Consider the following 23,113-nt stretch of genomic DNA (forward strand, 5'->3'; position numbering starts at 1 on the left):
CACGTGATGCGAGACCAACTTCAATTACCATACTGCTAGTCTTTAGTAGTAATATATCTACACGTGATGCGAGACCAACTTCAATTACCGTACTGCTAGTCTTTAGTAGTAATATATCTACACGTGATGCGAGGCCAACTCCAATTACCGTACTGCTAGTCTTTAGTCGTAATATTTCTACACGTGATGCGAGGCCAACTTCAATTACCGTACTGCTAGTCTTTAGTAGTAATTATTATATCTACACGTGATGCGAGACCAACTTCAATTACCGTACTGCTAGTCTTTAGTAGTAATATATCTACACGTGATGCGAGACCAACTTCAATTACCGTACTGCTAGTCTTTAGTAGTAATATATCTACACGTGATGCGAGGCCAACTTAAATTACCGTACTGCTAGTCTTTAGTAGTAATATCTACACGTGATGCGAGACCAACTTCAATTACCGTACTGCTAGTCTTTAGTAGTAATATATCTACACGTGATGCGAGACCAACTTCAATTACCGTACTGCTAGTCTTTAGTAGTAATATATCTACACGTGATGCGAGGCCAACTTCAATTACCGTACTGCTAGTCTTTAGTAGTAATATATCTACACGTGATGCGAGGCCAACTTCAATTACCGTACTGCTAGTCTTTAGTAGTAATATATCTACACGTGATGCGAGACCAACTTCAATTACCGTACTGCTAGTCTTTAGTCGACAAAGAAGTGTCAATTGTTCTTGTTTTAGACGATGTTTGTTTCTTCTTTGATGACGTCACTATGGCTTTAACTGAGTTGGTGACATTAAACGCGATGAAGATGAAGAATCCTTGGAGTGAGTTCAGAATCGTGTAGATGAACCACAATACCATGTGATCTACGTACGCCGCAATGAATCCAAGATACCATGTCACCCCCATGACTGTTGAAATCTGCAAAAAAACACGTTAATAGTATCATTATTTTGTTAATAATGTACGGTAGAGGCTAGCTACGAAAGTATCGTTAAGTGGGAAAGCTTTACGTATTCCTAACTCACTATGATATGAAATAGTCTCCTTTATGTAGGCCTATTAAGTGGGTCTGAGACTTTTGGTGAATTTGCAATCTCCTAGTGCCGTTTGAACATTCTTGAGGAAGTATTGAGAAACGTCAGTTCTGTAATCTCTAATCTGGACTGGAAGTCAAAATCTGTTTGTCACAATAACCATTGCAGTTGTATATTGATGAAGAAGGGTTAATGGTAAAATGGAATTCATTATACAACCATGCAAAAACTTACCCTTATGTAAATGATAATTTCTTCCGTCAGTTGCTGTTTTTTCGACTTATCACCATTGACAACCGAAGTTGTTTTCTTCGTCTCTCTGATTCCTGTAATTGTTGCAACAAATAGTATCAGGTTGGGCAGAATGATCACAGCTAACGGGATACCGAACCAGTAGAGATTAGCGAGTTCATCTCGAATCCAGCAGATTGTATCATCACCGTATCTGACATTCACATCAGTGCAATCACAGTAACTCAAGCCTACGATGATACCTACGTATATTGATGGCACTCCCCAACTGTAGATATTGTAAAAAATGAAAGATGTTCGCTGCGATGCCTTGCTTCTTGCTGACGCTCTAAAAAACCTGAATGTTCGGAAAAGTTCAAATGCCAGCGTGTTCATCCAAAGGAAACAGGAAAGCCATATGAAATGAAGGAATACGGCCACAATCTTGCAAGCTAACTTCCATTTGATAAACGAATTTTGAAAAGTAGTCATCAACAAACCACAGAACAAAGATATTGAAATATTCATAATGATCTTTCCACAAAGTGTTCTTAATTCCTTAAACATCATACGGAAAATAATTGTAATGAAGAGACCAACAAGCGACAAACTGATTCCTACAATATTGATAATGTTAAGGTATACATTATCTTTATTTTCCATGAATTGTTTTGGTAAATTCTGTGATTCAGAATTGTTAAGAAAGGTACAGACGCCGATACTACTATTTGTATCATCTGATACAATATAATCCATCTCTTCAAATATCTTTCCATTATACTTATAAACTAGAGTTCCGTTGCCATGATTAAAAAAAGCTGATGAATCCAGATGAATCAGGGAACACACGTCACACGTCAATACCGATAGACTACTACAGACGTCAGCAGACTCATTTCCTAACTGGTGGATAACTTCTAACACATAATCTTCATCAGGAATTTCAGCAGAAAGGTTACCGTAACGTAAATTTCGCGTAGAATTGTCAAAACTCTCAAAAAGATCGTCTGTGAGCGTAAACACGTCAAACTCACATGATAGGTATTCGAGATTAATTTTAAGTGAACAATTCTGCCGAATGATCACCAGTCGTAACTGTGTACTATTTGTGCTGATGATTTCTCGATTTATGAAATTCGATATGTTAAATACTGTCGTGCAATCTACCGCATTTATTGACACTTCTAAAATCGTCATAATTATTTGCATATTCTATCACGTGACGTGAATAGCTTATACCACTGTCACTGAGATGCTCTATGAAGACTTCTACATCTACAAATGCCTTCTCTTCCTTCACATATTGAAAGGCAACATTCATTGACTGGTTTAAAAGCTCGCATAAACAGTAGATTTCCTCTGGTGTTTGAATAGCCTTCGTTTCGCAACCTGAAGAAGTCAGTAGGCCTACTGAAGGAACACATGTTGAGCCTTCATACGTAAACCAGGTTTACAAGTAATCTGAAGTTGTATGCACTCTCTTGAGAACGGGTCAAACACTTCCCCTGCAGCACATGTGCTTATTTCTGTAATAGAAGGCCTACTACTAGACGTCTGTACACCAATGCTGTTTTGAGCAGAAAAATCAAATATGATGGTTAATGGACTTGTTAATGTATCCGGTCCAAATATATTTCTCCGTCTTTTTCCCTCATCATAGCATATGAAAATTGAAGATTTAGGCCTAAGCGTATGCCTATTATTGTTGCAAATGACAATATGTGGATTGAAGTATGGGATATTATTACGGTAAACAACAGCCTTATATGTCATACATGTCGAATCGGAATAATTGGAGCAAACGATTTTAGCATTCGGGTTACAAACTCTTCTGTTATCCCTTTTATCGGGCGGTGGAGTAAATTTAATATTTCCACATTTAACAGCCTGGTCTATTTTATCCAATGCGTCAGATGGTGATGACTCAGAAGCTGATATTTCAGCAATAGGACAGTTGAATGTAGCTTTCCACGCAGACACGTTTGGTAAAGGAACACCATGACACAGTGCACAGTACACATTCTTGTAAATATTGTTATCTGTATCGGAAACGATAACCCTCAAAAGAATGTTATCCGGATCAGGATTTTCACATTTGCTAATGGTCTCAGTATCGACTGAACTATCGCATAAAGCAATTGTATAGTAACTGGTGGCATTGTTATCAAACGAAGATCCAGGTTCCACACATTTGAGATGGTTTGAATCTGCCTTTATTGTCGATGTAGATATCACTGGCCTGCACGCGGTCATATAGTCGTAGCAACAATCACTATAGTATTCACATGCCGCATCACAACCACAATCATCCTCCTCCAACGGAGCCAAGCCACATTTTGTAATGTTATCTTTTCTACTTACACAGTTATGTGTATTTGGACATTTCACCTCATCAATGAGTTCTAAATGTTTTTTTTTTTTAAAGTAAAAAAGAATGATAATAATGTTAACAACCGTCGAAGAAAATATAGCGTACCGTTAGATTCCAGTTCGGTGCGTTAATTCATTTTTATTTGGGTGGTGTTGAGGTTGTAAGATATAAGTTGTAAGTTTTAAAATTGCAACCAACGCGTTGCACCGCGAACTGTGATTGGGGAACTCATATTGTGTTGTTGCGTCTACGTCATTGCGTTGCGTCAAATTGAGGCCTTATCATGTTTAATACGATCAGGTTTTTATATCAAGTAAAATAAAACAGGTTAAACAAGCGAGGAAACAGAAATCTCTGCCCGTCCGAACATTTTTCATATTTAAATCGCCTACATAATTCGAACACCGTGAATAAACTCCGAAGAAACACCAGAGCGTCTCCAGAGTTTGCATGCTGGACGCGCGATGTGAAAACACAAGTAGTAAAGCTTGGTTCCCACTAGAACGTAACGCAAGGACGTAAACGCAACGCAAGCGTTTTAACCAATGACAAGCGAAGTTATAGACAGTTAGCAATCACAAGCGAATTAGCCATCGCTTGTGATTGGTCAATTCATTTGCGCTGCGTTACGTCCTTGTGTTGCGTCGCTAGTGGGAACCACGCTTTAGTGGGAACCAAGTATCAGAAGACTTACCGTCATATTGTGTGCAGTTCTCTGCTCCGTGAATAACAACACTCAGTGACGTAATAAAGAGGACTACAATAAAGACAAGCAACTTGTCTTGTTGCATTTTAAAATCTGAAACAGATAATGTTTTCCATTATTTTGAACATCCTACTAACAAATACAAACAATAAAATGTTTTAAGAAATCATTGAAAAAAGGGCAATTGAAAGACAATTTTCTAGACAAAAATTTAGGCATTGATTCCTTACAACACGGCAACCATGGAAAACTGAGAATGAAGTTGAAAGCGAGAAAAATAGGAACGAGTTTTCCGAAACATTGTTTTGAACATGTTTACCCACATTAACAAATTAGAAAATATTTTATGGTAAAGTATAAATGTTTACCTACCTGCTGAACGCATCCTTTGAGCTATATGTATGTGTATAACGGCGTCTAAACAACAACACCTCTGTCGTCTGCCCATCGGACAGATTCTTCCTGTTTTATAACTAGTTGCACGCTTCGATGAACATCAGTAAAGTATGTCCTCACAGGTACTCGATCATTATTGGTGGAAAGTAACTTAGATATTAATTTCTAAGCATTGACTGCATGAAACGTATTATTTATAAAGTTCTTCATTAGAGGATTTGACTTTCCAGTTTAAATGTGATACAATGTTTAAATAACTAATTTATATAATTTTAAAAGACCAGTAGTTTAATAATGAGGTTAACACGAAACCATAATTTCGTTATCAATATAATATGTTCCATTTATTAACAATTATACAGTATTGATTTCTTTTTTATTAAATTGATTGGAATATCTAATCAAATTGTTTTACCGCAGATAACAAATGCTTATTGTTGTTCCATACGAAAATTCACTTTTAATTGCACAAAAATACGCATTTGGAAATTAACTTTCGTTAATACATCTTAATAATTGTAGTTATTTGTGTTAAATGTACAATACTGTAGGTTTAAAATTACATCCTATAAATAACCTAGGATGCAAATTAGTGCATATTTATAGAATGAGAGACTAATCAAATTTCACATTGTAAAGTAAAGTCATTGATCGATCGAACAAACGAAGAAGTTTCGTTATCGGAATGACATCCGTTATCGGAATGTACGCCGTTGTCAATTGAAGTGCTGCTGTATCAAAAACACTGCACCATCACTGTAATACATCGAGTCCTAGTTTAAAGCCGTTAGGGCACAAAGTGTTTAGAAACAAGCATTATAGTATTCAAATCATGATTACGTAAACGTTCTAAAGCTTGGTTCCCACTGGAGAACGTAGACGCAGCGAGTTGTCCAATGAAAAGCGACACTTAATCCATCGCTTGTGATTGGTCAATTCACTTACGTTGCGTTACGTCATTGTGATGCGTCTCTAGCATTAGGACGCGATGGATTATTACCCAAACTGTTGCTTGTGATTGGTCAACTCACGCGTTGTGCATACGTCGTTGCGTACAAGTGCGATCCTCATTATTGCAATGTGGTCTTCTAATAAAAAAAAACCGGAACCGGAAGTTGCGCCACTGAACATTCACTATGATTTTACTTCATGAAAAATGTTAACAGTTGTTTTATGGCATTTTCTAAAGTCCATATCACAATAGCCAACGGAAAATCTTGATTTAGTTGGTTTAAAATAGTCCAGACCACGTCCAATCTTAATAATCCAACCACTATCTAATCTAATTAAGAGAAAGGGAGGAAAATAAAAAAAAAACTCACAAATACAGTTTTAAAGCGTGGTTCCCACTAGATCGCAGCGCAGCGACGTATCGATGCAAAGTTCTGTATTGCGTAATAAGTGGGAACCGACGATACAAAAGCTGAAAACATTTTAGGTTTGATTTTGATTTTACGCAGGCGGGGGAAAACACAATTATGGGAAGGCCATTTTCTTACGTTGCGTAGATTGCGTTACTTTGCGTCGCTAGTGGGAACTTAAGCTTGGTTCCCACTAGAACGTTACGCAAGGACGTAAACGCAACAAAAGCGTTTTAATCAATGACAAGCGAAGTTATAGACAGTTAGCAATCACAAGCGAATAAGCCATCGCTTGTGATTGGTCAATTCACTTGCGTTGCTTTACGTCCTTGTGTTGCGTCGCTAGTGGGAACCACGCTTAATTAATTATTGACGCGTCTTGCGTTCAGGTAATAATAATGTACGCACACGCTCGATTGACGGCTAACGTCATTATTAACTATTACTACTATACAGCAAAACATTCATTTTATGCATGTATAGTATAATATGTATGTCAAGTATTATTGCATTTTATTTAACATCTTAGCAATATGCTAAAATATTTCTATATTTTGTTCAATTATTTTGTGTCATCAGCCATTCATTTCTTATAAATACAGATTAATATATCGCACCTTATGGCCCTGTCGTGTAATGTGGCTGAATATCGTACTTCTAACGTTACACCGTGCTGTGCTAAACTCTCAGTTAATTCATTCAAACCACTTGATTGTTGTTGACTGGTTTTCTGTAAACAAAGAGGAAACATGGCAGATTGTGGTTCAAGGGTTCATCGTGGTTTCAAACGAACTTCCATAGAACAAGATCGATCACAAATATGATTTCTAGTTTACCCTCTTCTTTAACACAAGTTTGAAAATAATATAATTTTGAGCAGATGATTAGGTTTAGTGACGTTTCGAAAATTACTGTATATTGCATTGGTTCAACTCAAGTGTCCACCCAAGTCCAAGAACACGTTTTCTGGAGTTCCAAAAGTACGCTAGGATTTCACATCATGACAACAAAAATAAATATATAACGCAACATTATTGGGTGCACTGATTGACTTGCACATAAGCTAAAGGCCAATTTACACAGACGAGCGGTAACGTTAAAACAAATATAGAATCTCTGTTATTCCTTATGACCACAACGCGGAGAGGATAGGCGGTGGTTCCCACTAGAACGTAACGTAAGGACGTAAACGCAACGCAAGCGTTTTAACCAATGACAAGCGAAGTTATAGACAGTTAGCAATCACAAGTGAATAAGCCATCGCTTGTGATTGGTCAATTTTCTTGCGTTGCGTTACGTCATTGCGTTGCGTCGCTAGTGGGAACTACGCTTTAGGATAGATACAGATTCTACACGGGACAAGCTATCGGTTTTCCACTTACCGCTCGCCTGTGTAAATTGGCTTTTAATTTAGGCCTACAATGTCAAAATAGAAGGAGTCTTTTTATACCTCGTCTTGTCCAGTCGTTAGAACGATTCTTTTAACTGAGGATGATTTCTTTTTGACAAGTTCACAGAAGCGAAGAAAGTTAAAGAGTTGATGTGTAGTTCGGATGTAAGGATCTTCGACCTCTACGCTATCAGTGATCTTGTTGAGAAAACTTCCAAACACTCGCTCATAACTGTTTCCAGTCGAGTCATCTTCAATGTGAATCTCTTCGTGAAACTTTCCAGCTTTAAATAAAAAGAACTTGATATTGAGTTTACTAAAAAGGAAGGGGAAGATAATGCGCGTAAAGAGTATTTATTTTATGGGAGTGTTACACCTTCAGAAGCTTGGTTCCCACTAGGACGCAACGAGACAATTTGACTAATCAGAAGTGACAGACTATCCGAACATTGCTTATCATTGAGGTTGCGGCTACGTTGTCATTGCGTGCTTTGCACCCTACTTGTAGGAACCAAACATTAGTACGCATTCGATCGTCATGTATTCTATATCGTCCAGTAGGGATACCACCAGAGTAGGTAGTTCAGGTTCCTTAATAAATAGTGTTGAAATAATTATTACAAGAGTTTGTCTAGGCTGCCAGACATATTCCAATACTCTACACAGAACGATAGTTTAATCATCAGCAATTCAAAATGTCAAGTCCCAAGTTTTACAGTTAAAATGCTTTTTGTGGTTGACTTTTCACACGTTTTGAGATTTTACCTTTCTTTTGTTCTTCAACAACCTTCTTTAATTTTTCAGCCCTTGACATATAATTTTCTATTTTCTCTCGAATTCCTTTCTTTAAAGTCTCGTTTGTCTGTTCTGAAAGAAACAGTGTCGTTTACTATTACTATACTCGCTCTCAGTTACAGGTGAATGTCTTAATTAATGATTGATCTGTTTTTTTTCCCGTTTTTTTTCTTTTTGCAAAATTTTTGGTTGTTTTTAGTTTCAATGTTATTATTTTTCATGGTTTTCACAAGCGCCTTGAGCACTTTGTGGATACGTGCGCTCTATACATTTTTATTATCTTATCTTATCTTAATTTATAAAAGGAATTGTTTGGCCTTACGGGAGACTACGGACACAAGGAATTAAAAATATAAAATGACAATATTAATTACCTTTAAAAACATTCAAGAGAATTTGAATTCCTTCTTGGTAGCAAATAGATGCCTCTGTGTAGCGCTTCTCTTTGTCAAGTTCAACTGCCCGAGCCAATACACTCCCTGCTGCTTCCATGCTTCTCCTAGATTAGGCCTAATTCTCCTCCTACTTATAGCTAGTACACTATAAAGTAGTAGTATTAGTAACTGCAGTGAGACTTCAGGGAAACTCAGCCTACAACAACAATATTGATTTTTTTTTTAAAAACGAACTTTCAAGATAAATTAAAGCATTAGCATAAAATAAAGCATTATACCATTTACACAATTTTTAAAATAGGCCTACCACCGAGTGTTTGAGGCTTATTAAACATATATTCAATGCTACTATAGGCCCTATAGCTTGCTGGTTTAGGTTCTGGTAGGCCCATGGAGGTATCCTCCATCGTAGGCCTAACTAGCACTCTAGATCTGCAGTAGAGTCGAGTAGGAGCTAGCCTAACTAGTTGTTTGTAGCCTACACTACATCTACTAGTTACAGTATATACTACACGGCAAAGAAAACAATATTTATTAACATATCTGGTAATTTATTAACTATATGTTAACTTATAGCCTTCAGTACTACTTACTTACTGCATACGTTTAGCTTTGACAATTAAAAGTCTTATATAAACCCTTTTTAAGGCATTTATTATTATAGAGAGGACCACTCTGCGTTTCCATTTATTCAACATAAACAATTAGGGAATTTCCCTTATTTGCGCCCTCTATAGTATGTTGGGAGGTAAATATGAGAGTCACGTGGGGTACGGTGGGTACGGTGTAAACATTGTGCGGTAACCAAGGAAAGGACGTGTTTTGTATAGAGGAGAGGTGGTAAAGAGAGAGAAAAGAATGGCTACTCTGCCACGAGATGTACACAAATGGCTTCAAAGTTTAGATTTATCCTTTCCCGTAAGAAATCCGAGAAGGTAAATGTTAAGTGTGTTTGGACGGCCAAGTGAATAAAATGCGAACTGGTGCTTCTCTCGATCAATCATCTTCTCATCATTCCTTTATCCGGCGGATCATTCAACCGGTCCAACCAGGCCAGGCCAGGCCCTGGGTAGGCCATAGCCTAGGCCTATGTAATGTATGCCTATAGCCTATGATGCTAGGCCTAGCACAGTAGTCGGATCAACTGCCGTTTTGGCTCCGGAGTTTTTTTTGTGGTTATTCCATTATTAAAGTGGGGGTGTGTGGTTATGAATATTGTGTGCAGGTACGTCAATAGAAATGACATTGAGAGCCCTCTTCTGTCAGTTGACTGGTTCCCGGTCTACCGCCTTGTAATTGACTTAATCATGATCGAATTCCAACAACTTAAGAATATACAAAATGTTTACATAATTATATAACAATGTAGATCTATCTAATAATGTTTTTATTTTTTTGCAGATAAAGGAGGATCATCAATAAAATAAAATGATAAAAATTCCAGGCATTTAATATACGGTTTACTGATAAAATATAATGTACCAATGAAATAAACCTGGTGTTCTGAAACATATTTTAATAACTTTTGCCGGCCTAGCGCCTTTGTGTATCTAAATCTATCTAAATAATTAAGTTAGTACAGTATTAACAAATAAAGGGTTAGGGTTATGTATAATAAAATGATAGAAATGAGGCATTATCTAATAATGTTTTTATTGATTTTTTTTTCAGATTTTTATAGTTTTAAAATTCAAGTACCGTTTTTATAGCGTTACTGTATGTATCCTGTAAATGCTAACCTAAAAATGTTATCTGAATGTTTCTTTTTACGTTATAGAAATGTAATAAAATAACGGTTATTAGTGAACCTAAACATTAACCAAACACTAACGTTAGAAAACCACTATGTGTTTGCTGGACTGCCACAATGGAACAATAGACCTAGGCATGTTAAACAAAGAAATCACGTCAAAGCAGGGTGGAGACGGAATTTTAAGACAAAGGCGTTCTATACAAATGCAAATCATTCATGTATACTTTTTACAAATTTTGTTTAGTTTCTTTATTAAAAGATTTTGATATGTTGTTATATATAAATATTCTAATACATAGAATAGCAAAATTATCATAATACATAGGATAGCAAAAAATAAACCAAACATAACAACAACAAAATTAAATTGACAATGTATTTTTATTTAGAAATTCATTTCAATAATATAAATATTTTTTATTAAATTTCATCATTATTTACTTACAATTAATTAATTACTTAACTTACATTACAGTAACTGAATAAATGGTACATAAAATTACTAAATAATTGCACATAAAATGCAGGTTATAATAAAGACATAAGTATACATATAATGGTACAGGTTATAAATATTTAAATTACGCTTTTTAAATGTAATTATAATAATTAATGATGAGAACACTTACGGTTACGAGTAGACATGTACATTGGTACATTACAGTACGAGCAATCCTTGGCAGTTGGATAAAAACCCCTTCGTTGGAAAAAGTCCAGGTAGTCATCAAATCCATTAAACAAATGTGGTCCTATCTTCGGCAGCATGGTCCTTGGTTTAAATCGCAGTAAAATCAAATCGAGAACGCAGTAAAATATCGGAGTTGTATAATATAGTTGAAAGTTTTTCGAAAAATGAGTGATTTGAAGACAACTGATCTTGGTTTATATGCATGTGCCATATTTTAGTTTGTACACATAGCTCCATGTCGGCATGAGTGATATTGTTATATGCTTTATTATGTAATATTGTAAGCTTCAATGAGACACCTTTGTGCAGCGATAAAAAAAAGTAAAACTATGCTACAGCGGTTTTTGTTTCTTAACCTGATTACATATATTTTATTAATATTTATTCTTCCCAACCATTTTTTTTTAAACTCAAAATTTGAAACCCTACCGTTTAGCTTTTTCATTCAAATTTAAGATTGAACTTAATGAAATTTTACTGTACTGTTTAACAAATCAACATAACGGTACAATGGTTATGATTATTTCAAACCAAAATAGCTAGGTTTTTAAGGACTGATTTATCTTTAAAAAATGCCTAGAAATAAAAGAGAGAGAGAGAGAATAGCAATTACGTGTTGGAATAATACAGTAGTAACGGTACAATATATAATCATTTTGGTAAAGAAAATCGAATACTAGGTTTTTTAAGGTCTGATTAAACCCAAGTGTGACGTCGTCTGGAAGCAGGAATTTAATATTCATAATTAGGTGATCATTTAGAATAAAATGATCACCTATTGTTATTGTATCAAATCTTTATTGGTTATCCGCAACGAAGTTGCTGATAACCTCTTGTGATTGTACGAAATCATCATCAACATCAACTTTTTATTTCTCTTCTTTCTTTCTGTATGATTTTTGTGCAACGCTTTTCTCTGAAACTTGCAAACATAACATTTTGTGACCTATGTTAACATTTTGACATTTATGTAACGTCGTCAAGCGAAGCTTATATTAATTCATATAAAAATTAAGCCTATCGGATGTTGTGACGTTACCGTATGGCCAGTTGAAGTATTTTTTTCATCGCTTTCGTAAAAGTTATACAATTTTTAAATAGCGCGCGCCAAATTTTCTTCCAATTGTTATATTTTATTACTCAATTCATTATCTTTCGATATTGTTATCTTCAAGTTTATTTTGACAACGTCATCATACCAAAAAATTAGAACATGATGTGGGTCCCGTAATTTCACCTATGCTACACTGTATATAGATATACACAGTACAGTATATACTGTACATATTGTATATGGCATATAATAGGCACAACTCAGCACTATAAGCGTATAATAGGATGGCATACATCAACATTTTCCGATTGTATGTTAACGTAGGTGCATGTTTAAAAAATATGAATGTCAATAAAATGATAAAAATGATCACCTATAATTCGTCAAAGTGACGAATTAAATTCTAGTTACAAGTTGTACTTGGATATCAAACTGTCTATTTGGTCGTCTTGAGCCTCAAGAGAATAGCAACTATGTAATGAGCTGTAATAAACAGTAAGTACAGTATAGAAATCATATATCGACTAGCATTAAAATTACAAGTGGGAGTCTGTAGTACAGTGAAAAATTTCATTTCAAAATTTTAGCAAAATTGCTAATCAAACTGATTTAGTCGAGAAACATAGTTTTGTATTGTATTTTTTGCTACACAATTTTCGAAATGTGTAGCAATAAGGTTGTTTTGTATAGCTTTTTGCTATGCCACACTGGCGAAAATTATTCCTTGTAGTAGATAAAAGAGACGTTCAAAACAGGTTAAAAAAGAAAATCATAGTACGGTTATTATTGTACAGTATATATTAATTAAACAAGCTGAACATTTTATATAGTGATTTAATACGCAAATAATGTTTCTACATTTTTTTTACTGCAGAGTTTACGTGAATTTCTGTCAGCATTGATCATGTTGTATTCCACCACCAGATTTGCATTTGTATAGAACGCCTTTGTCTTAAAATTCCGTCTCCACCCTGCTTTGACGTGATTTCTTTGTTTAACATGCCTAGGTCTATTGTTCCATTGTGGCAGTCCAGCAAACACATAGTGGTTTTCTAACGTTAGTGTTTGGTTAATGTTTAGGTTCACTAATAACCGTTATTTTATTACATTTCTATAACGTAAAAAGAAACATTCAGATAACATTTTTAGGTTAGCATTTACAGGATACATACAGTAACGCTATAAAAACGGTACTTGAATTTTAAAACTATAAAAATCTGAAAAAAAAATCAATAAAAACATTATTAGATAATGCCTCATTTCTATCATTTTATTATACATAACCCTAACCCTTTATTTGTTAATACTGTACTAACTTAATTATTTAGATAGATTTAGATACACAAAGGCGCTAGGCCGGCAAAAGTTATTAAAATATGTTTCAGAACACCAGGTTTATTTCATTGGTACATTATATTTTATCAGTAAACCGTATATTAAATGCCTGGAATTTTTATCATTTTATTTTATTGATGATCCTCCTTTATCTGCAAAAAAATAAAAACATTATTAGATAGATCTACATTGTTATATAATTATGTAAACATTTTGTATATTCTTAAGTTGTTGGAATTCGATCATGATTAAGTCAATTACAAGGCGGTAGACCGGGAACCAGTCAACTGACAGAAGAGGGCTCTCAATGTCATTTCTATTGACGTACCTGCACACAATATTCATAACCACACACCCCCACTTTAATAATGGAATAACCACAAAAAAAACTCCGGAGCCAAAACGGCAGTTGATCCCAGTAGTCTGGATATCTAATAATGCCATTTAATAAGTTATCCCACTTATTTTCAGGTCTAAGCTAGGCATACTAGGCCTAGGTAGGGCCTAGCTAGGCCATATATAGCAGGCATTGCGATTAATATTATAAAATAAAAAAGTAGCCTAGGAGTAGGCCTAGGCTAGGCCTATATTTAGGCTATATGATGTTTTTATATTTTTCAATAATTAATAATCATGTTTAGCCTGTTGTTCAAATTTGTGTTTGGTTTTTTTGTACAATTTCAGGGATTTATCAAATGGCTTCCTTGTAGCTGAGATATTTTCGTGGTATTATCCATCTGACATCAACATGCATTCCTATAACAACGGTAACTCGCTTCCGACTAAACTTGGAAATTGGTCATTACTACAAAATGTAGGTTCTATATTAATATTAATAATATTAATATTAATATTACTTATTTTAGTAGACCTAGGATATATAAATTTCCTTACTAGCCTAGGCCTATAGCATAAGCTTTAGGCCCAAGCTTTCATCAACAAATGTTTTCTAATCTCTTCTTTACATAAACGGTAATATTAAACTCTACCATGACATTTTGATGTGACAGTTTTAAATTTCCACTGGTTTCCTTTGCAGCTTTTCAAGCGCCGTAGCTTAGATGTACCAGAAGAGCTCGTTGACAGCACAATTCACTGCAGACCTGATGGAGCTGAACTATTTGTTCAATATTTATATACAAAATTAACCAATAGAAAGTAAGAATTTGTTTTCTTTTATTGTCTATTTTTTGAAATTGTAAATATGAATATGACAAGCAAAGCAAGCAAATTACTTAAGATTGTATGGTATCAAGTACAAGTTCAAGTAATCTTTATTGTGTTTTTAACAACTGGTATAAAAAAACAAAATTGGTTGCTGCTGGTTGTTATGAGAAAAAGAAATGGATACCAAATACAAATATATAAAAAGCTATAAATAAGGCAACAATTTACAATATAAAAAAACATGCAAACGACATATAGAAAATGGAAACAATATAATACATCATATCACTATCATTAAAGCTGTCAGGGACTGTTTGTTGAAAAATTACCATATACTCCAAACTTTCGATTGTGTTTTTTTTGTTTGTATTTTTCATACAAGATAATAATATAGAGTACAGGTGATGACCAACCAAGTACATGGTTATGTGTAATGTTCATACAAAATGATCCATATAGTTAACAATGCAATACATATTGTAAACATTTAAAAAAAAAATTATTTTATACCTGTCTACACTTTCAAACTATTTTGACAAAAAAGTGTGATGTGCCCAATATGGTAGTGATATGATTCAGGGAATAATTTCGCCAGTGTAGCATAGCAAAAAGCTATACAAAACAGCCTTCTTGCTACACATATCTACAATTGTGTTGCAAAAATTTTGATAGAAAACTATGTTTCTCAACTCAAAAATCAGTTTGATTAGCAATATTGCTAAACAAAATTTTAAAATGAAATTTTTCCCTGTGATTTGATATCATCATGTCCATATTTGGGTACATCACATTGTTTTGTCACATAAAGTTTGATAGTGTAGACAGAGCTTTAGTACTAAACATTTGACTGGCTTTACTTACTCAACTGGTCTTCATAGAACTGCCCTTAATGTGACACCCAAGTCACACTTAATTAATCACATTTTTATGAGGAAGTAAAATAATTAATTTATAATTTAATTTTACATCATTTTATTCCTTGCCGCCCATCATCCCAACATCCCAAAGGTCATCGCTAATTAAAGAACGTGATTACCGTAACTATTTTGATTTAAAAACAACTTCAGATAAGCAATTGACATTAATACAAGCATGTTTGTATTAGAATTAAGCGTTTAGCATTGGAGCACGAAATCGATTTCACAGATCACAGCTATCAGATGAAACTGCCAATGCACGCCAGATCAACGGCATCAACCTCGGTAAAAACAAACTTGAAAATTACAGAATTCTCGACAGAACCAAATATTATAACCTGCCAACAAAAGGTAAATTAAAATAATTTAAAAATAATAATTTTATTCCTACTCATCCAACAGCAAGTAACTCGCCAATTACAGGATGGATAAACTATTTAATAATTTATCGTGCTTATAAACTAAGTCTCGTTTGAGGCTTAGGGAGTGGAGTTGAAAGAGTCATGAGTTACAACCCTGCACTAAGTCAGGATTGAACCCGGGACCTTGGGATTGGAAGGCAAGCACGTTAACCACCAAGCTACAGCTCCACTCCAATAATAATAATAATATAATAATAATATTAAGGCCAATTTACATAGACGAGGTAACGGTAAGTGGAAAACCGCATAGCTTGTCCCACATAGAATCTGTATATATCTTCAGCGGAAACCGCCCGTCATAAGGGCGTGTGGCGTAGTGTGTTGGACGTTGGACTACCGCATTGCTTGTATCCGTAGGCAAGATACTTTACTTACGTTGCCTCTCTCCACCCAGGTGTATAAATGGGTACCCAGTTAGATCTAGACACAACTTTGCGCTGGTTACCGGCTGCATCATGGGAGTATGTTTCCATACGTGTTTGATCCCCAAAAAAATACTGGGGTAATAATGCTTGTAAAGCTCATGAAAAGGGCGCTATATAAATGTGGTATTATTATTATGAGGAATGACATAAATTCTATATTTTTATTACTCTTTCCACTTGTAAATTTGGTGTCTGGTGTAAATTGGCATTAACCCATTGAATTATCTCCGCATTGTAATGACTTTTTCTAACCAAATACCTGAAAATAAGAACAGACCTCTCCATGGATACATTCAAGTTCCCCACTGTTCTGGCCTCAGTTCAGTGGTGTAATGACTATGAGCGCTCACTGGCTAAACCCAAGGGCTCCGGAGCTTATGGAGGCCCTGGAAAACAGTGGCCAGAGGAAAAAACAGGAATTAAAATATGTCAAAAAAGGCTAAAAATGGCCGAGGCCTCCAGTGTTGGAGGGGTTTTAGTGAGGTACTTAACTTACCCACTGGTCCTTATGTGTTATCTGCCAAACATCACTTTAGTATTTTTTCTTTATAGGCTCAGGAGATAATAAATAGAAGGATAGAGCATCGACAAAAGGAGAGATATGAGGAACCAGATCGCTTTAAAGTACAACCCACCATTGGTCAAAGATCAGACAGGAACGCTGCTAGTTTCACAAGTCAGGGAAACCTGTATGCAGGCAAAGGGTATACAGCTGGACAATCACCAACAGTGATACGTAAGTATTGAGAATTGTTAGGATGATGTTTACAACACTTTATCACAAATCAGGTTGTAGCTTTTTTTTATACTGGGTGACTTCTTCTTTTTATACTTGGTGACGTCTTCTTCAGCAAGACCGTTCTCTCAGAGGACCTAGTATAACTCACAAAGCAATTAAGAAAACGATATGCAATACATAGAAAGAAACACAACCACACATATAATTATTGTCAGCGTTCAAAGTGTTTCTTCTTGGAACAAGATTCAGTTTTTGTCTAAAGCTCTGTCGACACTATCAAACTAGTTTGATAAAAAAAATGTGATGTACACAGATATGGTAGTGATATCCCCAAATATAGTAGTGATATGACATCATCATAGCCATGGGCACATCACATTGTCACATAAAGTTTGACAGAGCTTTAGGACAAGATTACCATTATAACTGAATCTGGTAGAAGGGTCTAGAGAATATTTTTAGACTAATTAAAACAAAGAATAAAATTTAAATGTGTAAACATAATGTATATGCACATTACAGTATGTTTTAAATTGTATTCTGAAAACATTAACAAAACATTACAGTATTTGACGATTTTGTGAAAGTACATTAAGGAAATATTATTTACATGTGTTACTTAACTAAAAAGAAACCCTTGTGCAACTGACTCTTTCTCACAAGTTTGTATTAAAAATTCACAATATTTAACCAATTTTGACATTTGTATCTTGTCTGTAGACATTGAGGATACAAGATTAAATGGCGCACATGCAATTGGCATCAAAGAAATCTCTGTCAACCAAATGGATCACACATCACAACCTGTCATCAGACAGACAATTACGTCATCACCAGTCTTGCCTCCCATTGGTGGACAGTCATAGTACAAAGCTTGAGTCCTATTGGTGGACAGTCATAGTACACAGATTGTAACTATGAGGTTATTTTTTACTATGATGATGATTCAGACAATACATCCTGTATAATGTGTAGTTTTAAATATGTTTTAGTGAAATTAAAAGTAAAAAACTTTGTTTTATTGTTATGTATCATTCTTGTTATATATAAATATTCTAACTTTTTTTTGTGAATGTAAATAAATTAAGACACCAAAGAATGTTTGTTTTATATTTATACAAAAGAGAGCTTTTAATTAGCGATGATTTTTGTAATAAGTCGTCGGTTTTCTTCTTTTTTTCGCAAATCAAAATCTTATAAAGCTCTGTCTACACTCCTATCAAATTGTATGTAACAAAAATGTGATGTGCCCATATATGGACATCACTACCATATTTGAGCATATCACTAGTTTGATAGTGTAGACAGAGCTTTATACGATTCAAACCTGGCCACATAGAATATCAAAATATGAATTCAAATCAGGATGGCTTTGGTAAAATGGACCACACCACCTAGGGGCGGAAGAGGGAACACATAGGAGTAAATAGTTCAACCAACTCACCTTTAATTCAAAATTAAGTAGGTTTCTTAAAGTTATATTAATGATCTTTAACGCAGCTGCAGCCCAAAAAACGGCCGAATTAAAAAAAATGTTTACCTAATTTTAAAACCGCAAGGTTATCCCAGTTCAGCCTAGTTTCTCACCCTCTTGATTTATCCCTTAATTGTGAAAAACATTAAGGTTAATTATATGTACATTAGCCCAGTAACGCCACCTGACCCAATAAAAACTATCCAGTATCCGCCATCCCACAGTGTGACCGGACTATTAAGTTTTAACCCATATTCCGCCGCGGTATACTCGCGTGTATTTTTCGAGATTGAATCGAATTCTTATGTAGACTTTTACTGTCTGATGTTACACATATTAGCTGATCATCGCGAGTCACCTGAGTTATACTTATTATACTGGGGTAGTTTCTGATTTCTGATCCGATGTTCAAACCTATCAAATCAATAGTACAAAGAAATCATTCTATAAAATACGTAAATGCAAAGCGATCTAACAAGTGTAGGTAAGGTATATCAGGTATTACCGTACTTTTAAAAATCGAAAGAAATACGTTTTTGTGTTGAAATTAGTCTTTTACATAGTGACTCTATTCAATTTAATTCATACTCTCAAATCCTCCTTTATTTCAAATAAAATACATAAGAATAGGTAACAACCTTAACTGTCATCAAAACTCTGCATTGTAATTAATGCTTAGGCTTAATATATTTAAATTATGAGTCTTGCTAATTTTATTATAAATAAAAGCATAACAGTATTCATCTTGTAGCTCATATAAATGTTAAAGATATATTGTCCCCTAAACAATTTTGTTTATGCCATTTTAATGTCACGTAATAGTTATTCACTTTGACCAAAAATTAATCTTCATTTTTCATGTTTTTGGAGGACAATACATATTTAATATTTTAATAGGCCTAAATATCAATATACAATGTAGAGTTTGGATGACAAGTACGATTAGAAGTCTCCTCAAGCGATAGTTGGAGGAGACATATATCACCAACCGTGGTCGTTCCAAACCGCAGCTGGGATTGATTTTCTTTCCTCCATGTCGAAATGACCGATAAAAATAAATTGAAAAGCCCATTTTTACTAATTTTCTTACACCAATCAAGGTCAGTGTGAACAGTTTATCAACCCTTTATTTTCCAATTATTATATAAGCAGTTCGCCCAACTGACCTGACTCATGGGCTAAATAATTTTTGATTTGGGTTCGTGACAATTTTCGGTCATGTCCCCCGCATGTCCCTAACCCGGAAAGGTATTGTGACTTTTAGATAATGGCTATGTAAGCCTTTAATTAAGCCAGTTTCGTTGCGCCAAATGTTACGAACCATTATATCACTCATCCAATTCAATAGAATTGAAATTTGATTAAATTTAATAAAATACAAGATAAAATGCCATTGGTTTAATTGGATTTGACCGAGTTATCAAACTCCAGTGTCAACAAAATGTGATACGGTCCAGATGGACATGGTGATGTTATATCACTAGCATATTTTACCATATAACTACCATTATATAACACCTATATAAATTCCTGTCATTTGATTGGACGAATGTGGGTCACATGGCGTGCAATAGTACGCACTATTCAACGATCGTTAAATAGTACTTTTTGAAACATTTTTGTGTACGAAAAAAAAACGTCTAGATGTTATATAAAACAAATAATGAATGTTTTGTATTCGTGTAATGGTACAAATAATGGCACTTGGTGAATGATGAAAGGTTATATCAACTCGGCTTTGCCTCGTTGATATAACCTTTCATCATTCACCTCGTGCCATTATTTGTACCATTGCACTCATAAACATTCATTATTTGTACATTATGAGCACATCACATTTGGTTGTCAAAAAGTTTGATAGTGTAGAGCTGTATATAAGCGTCTATGAATACTATTATAGCTACGGTACACTGTTCCCGGCGTTTCACGGAATGGAAGACGGCGCCATTGACTTATTTATATGATTTTCCATTATTATTTAACAGCACCGTACCGTTTTCCGTTCCGTAAAACGGAACGTGTGAATGTAGAGCTTAAATCGGTAAAAGAAATTATACGATGTGTATATTCAGCCGCCGAACCGGATCTGGGTTCATGTGAACGTAAGCTTTTAAATCAAATAAAAATCAGCCGATTCCACGCTTTCTCTCAAATGCTTTTTATTTTCCACCAAAAAAATTTAAAAAAACATTAACACTGATTGAAACTAATTGATTTTATTGTTTTTTCCCCCAAAATACTCCGGTCAGACGTCAACAGACGATCTGGCCGCATGGTTACGTACAGCAAACGTGTCTTAATGTTTATTACAATTCATACATTATAATGTATTTAACGTTCTGAGGCATCAATGATCTTATATTTTTGTTTTACTAATGCTTGACTCCCACTAGAGACGCAACGCAAGAACGTAAGCGGGCAACGCAAGTGATTTGACCAATCACAAGCAATGAATGAACTGTCGCTCGCCATTGCTACGTTGCGTCATCGTCTCAGTGGGAAACCAAGCTCTACACCTTCACAGTTGTAGCCTGATTTAAACATGGGACTTGAACGGTAGCCTAGTGTGATTTTACCATTTTACGTGCCCATTGGGTAAAGTTTTACCCAAGCTTTCTAACCTATAGACATGGGCAATTTTAACCGGAAGTTCCCAGCACGGAAAAAGGAGTCAAAGGCTACTGGAAATAACTAATTTAATTAAAATTATAGAAACTGCGTCTAATGTTGTAAAATGAAGAAGTGAAGAAACCGACCTAGATTTCATAAAGTTATTTTTATATCAAGTTGACGTACAGGAGAGTTTTAAAACGAAAGAAATACACCCTGTCAAAAAAACCGATACCAGGCCCGAGCCAGCATGAGGCAGACGAGGCGCTTCCCTCGTCTAAAAATTTCAATTTTCACTACTCACCCGAACTACCCAGTCAAATCGTCATATTTAATTTTATATTAATAATTCTATTTAAAGCATCTTTGCCTCGTTTGTTGTTCGCTACGGGCTTGAATACCGTATCATTTACACCCCTATAACATAAGTTTGCTTCCGTCTCGTATAATAAAAACTCATAAAATACATTAACAAATTAAATTCACATTGACGTCACAAAATGTAATGCTTTTATTTCAGTACCATTTACACCCCAACAAGATAAGTTTGCTCCCGTCTCGTATAAATAAAAACTCATAAAATACATTAACAATATTAAATTCAGTGTGAAGTCACAACATATAATGCTTTTATTTCAGTATCATTTACACCCCCATCGGATAAGTTTGTTCCCGTCTCGTATAAATAAAACTCATAAAATACATTAACAATATTAAATTCAGTGTGAAGTCACAAAATGTAATGCTTTTATTTCAGTACCATTTACACCCCCATCGGATAAGTTTGTTCTCGTCTCGTATAAATAAAAACTCATAAAATACATTAACAATATTAAATTCAGTGTGAAGTCACAAAATGTAATGCTTTTATTTCAGTACCATTTACACCCCCATCGGATAAGTTTGTTCTCGTCTCGTATAAATAAAAACTCATAAAATACATTAACAATATTAAATTCAGTGTGAAGTGACAAAATATAATGCTTTTATTTCAGTACCATTTACACCCCCATCGGATAAGTTTGTTCTCGTCTCGTATAATAACAACTAATGAAGTACATTAAATTCATTGTGACGTCACTATACTATAATACATACTGCTTTTATTGTAGACATACTGTAGTGGTCCATAGTGGTACAACAGTGTATAAATAGAAAACAAAAACACTCCAGATTTCAAAAATATAGGCCTATACATAAGCTTCTCATCTTATTTCCTGTAAAAGGAAGAATACGTAAAAAGTTTGCTCATAATGAGTTGTACAAGGCTATTGCCTGAATTAGTCCCCGCTCATAATACAGTCACATTATTATGTTCCTCTTTAATCAATAGAATGAAAAAAAGTCGAGCGGAAACAACATACCACTGGCACTAGCAGTGTTTGAAGTTTTGTCAGTGAACATAAATGAAAACCATTATGGTTGTATTTCATTCGAGGAAAGTTCATCTTTACCCTGACTGAATAACAAACTTATAGTATAGACACATGTTTTACTTTTCTACCTCATAAAATCTCTTCCCAGTTTTAATATCGTAATATTTTGACTACAGGTACTATATAAATTAAATCTCTATCAAAAATCAAAATCATCAGTAAGATTAACCAGCACCGGCGGCCCGATACCCATGACATACTTTTTTATATCTAGGCCTAGTTTCCTCTCGAGTGCACCTTTCTGGATCTGGATCTGGATGAATACTGACGAAGGACTACATGGGTATATGCGCCAGGGGGTGCGTCTCTCGGTGTGCAAACATCATACTTTTGATATTACATCTGAGGCATCAATGGTAGTTATTATTTTTTTTTTTGGGTTAAAGATTGATTCCCATTGGACACAA

At 34.7% G+C, this 23,113-nt stretch overlaps 3 protein-coding genes across 4 annotated transcripts; 1 reads left to right on the forward strand and 2 right to left on the reverse strand.

Moving 5' to 3' along the window:
• Window positions 1–284: 284 nt before the first annotated feature.
• LOC140049422 (uncharacterized) lies at window positions 285–4,756 on the reverse strand. The gene is made up of 4 exons (XM_072094299.1): window positions 4,722–4,756; window positions 4,338–4,442; window positions 1,276–1,367; window positions 285–925 (listed from the first exon to the last, which is right to left on the reverse strand). The coding sequence occupies exons 1-4, from the start codon at window positions 4,732–4,734 to the stop codon at window positions 698–700; spliced, it is 438 nt and encodes a 145-aa protein (XP_071950400.1). The 5' UTR covers window positions 4,735–4,756; the 3' UTR covers window positions 285–697.
• A 336-nt stretch (window positions 4,757–5,092) lies between these two features.
• LOC140049424 (MIT domain-containing protein 1-like) lies at window positions 5,093–9,388 on the reverse strand. 2 transcript variants are annotated; one of them, XM_072094302.1, is made up of 6 exons: window positions 9,284–9,388; window positions 8,666–8,882; window positions 8,262–8,363; window positions 7,557–7,780; window positions 6,724–6,836; window positions 5,093–6,027 (listed from the first exon to the last, which is right to left on the reverse strand). In XM_072094302.1, exons 2-6 carry the CDS (start codon window positions 8,781–8,783, stop codon window positions 5,880–5,882), a joined length of 705 nt encoding a protein of 234 aa, XP_071950403.1. In that variant the 5' UTR covers window positions 8,784–8,882; window positions 9,284–9,388; the 3' UTR covers window positions 5,093–5,879. The 2 variants fall into 2 exon arrangements, with proteins under 2 accessions (XP_071950403.1, XP_071950402.1); XM_072094301.1 differs by having other exon boundaries at window positions 5,094–6,027; window positions 9,280–9,388.
• Window positions 9,389–9,490: 102 nt separating this feature from the next.
• Window positions 9,491–18,277, forward strand: LOC140049425 (spermatogenesis-associated protein 4-like). Its single transcript, XM_072094303.1, has 6 exons — window positions 9,491–9,621; window positions 14,201–14,330; window positions 14,556–14,674; window positions 15,789–15,951; window positions 17,000–17,183; window positions 17,907–18,277. The coding sequence occupies exons 1-6, from the start codon at window positions 9,545–9,547 to the stop codon at window positions 18,050–18,052; spliced, it is 819 nt and encodes a 272-aa protein (XP_071950404.1). The 5' UTR covers window positions 9,491–9,544; the 3' UTR covers window positions 18,053–18,277.
• The last annotated feature ends 4,836 nt before the right edge of the window (window positions 18,278–23,113 follow it).

This window comes from Antedon mediterranea, chromosome 5 (assembly GCF_964355755.1).
Source record: "Antedon mediterranea chromosome 5, ecAntMedi1.1, whole genome shotgun sequence".
In the NCBI taxonomy this organism is placed as follows: Eukaryota; Metazoa; Echinodermata; class Crinoidea; order Comatulida; family Antedonidae; genus Antedon; species Antedon mediterranea.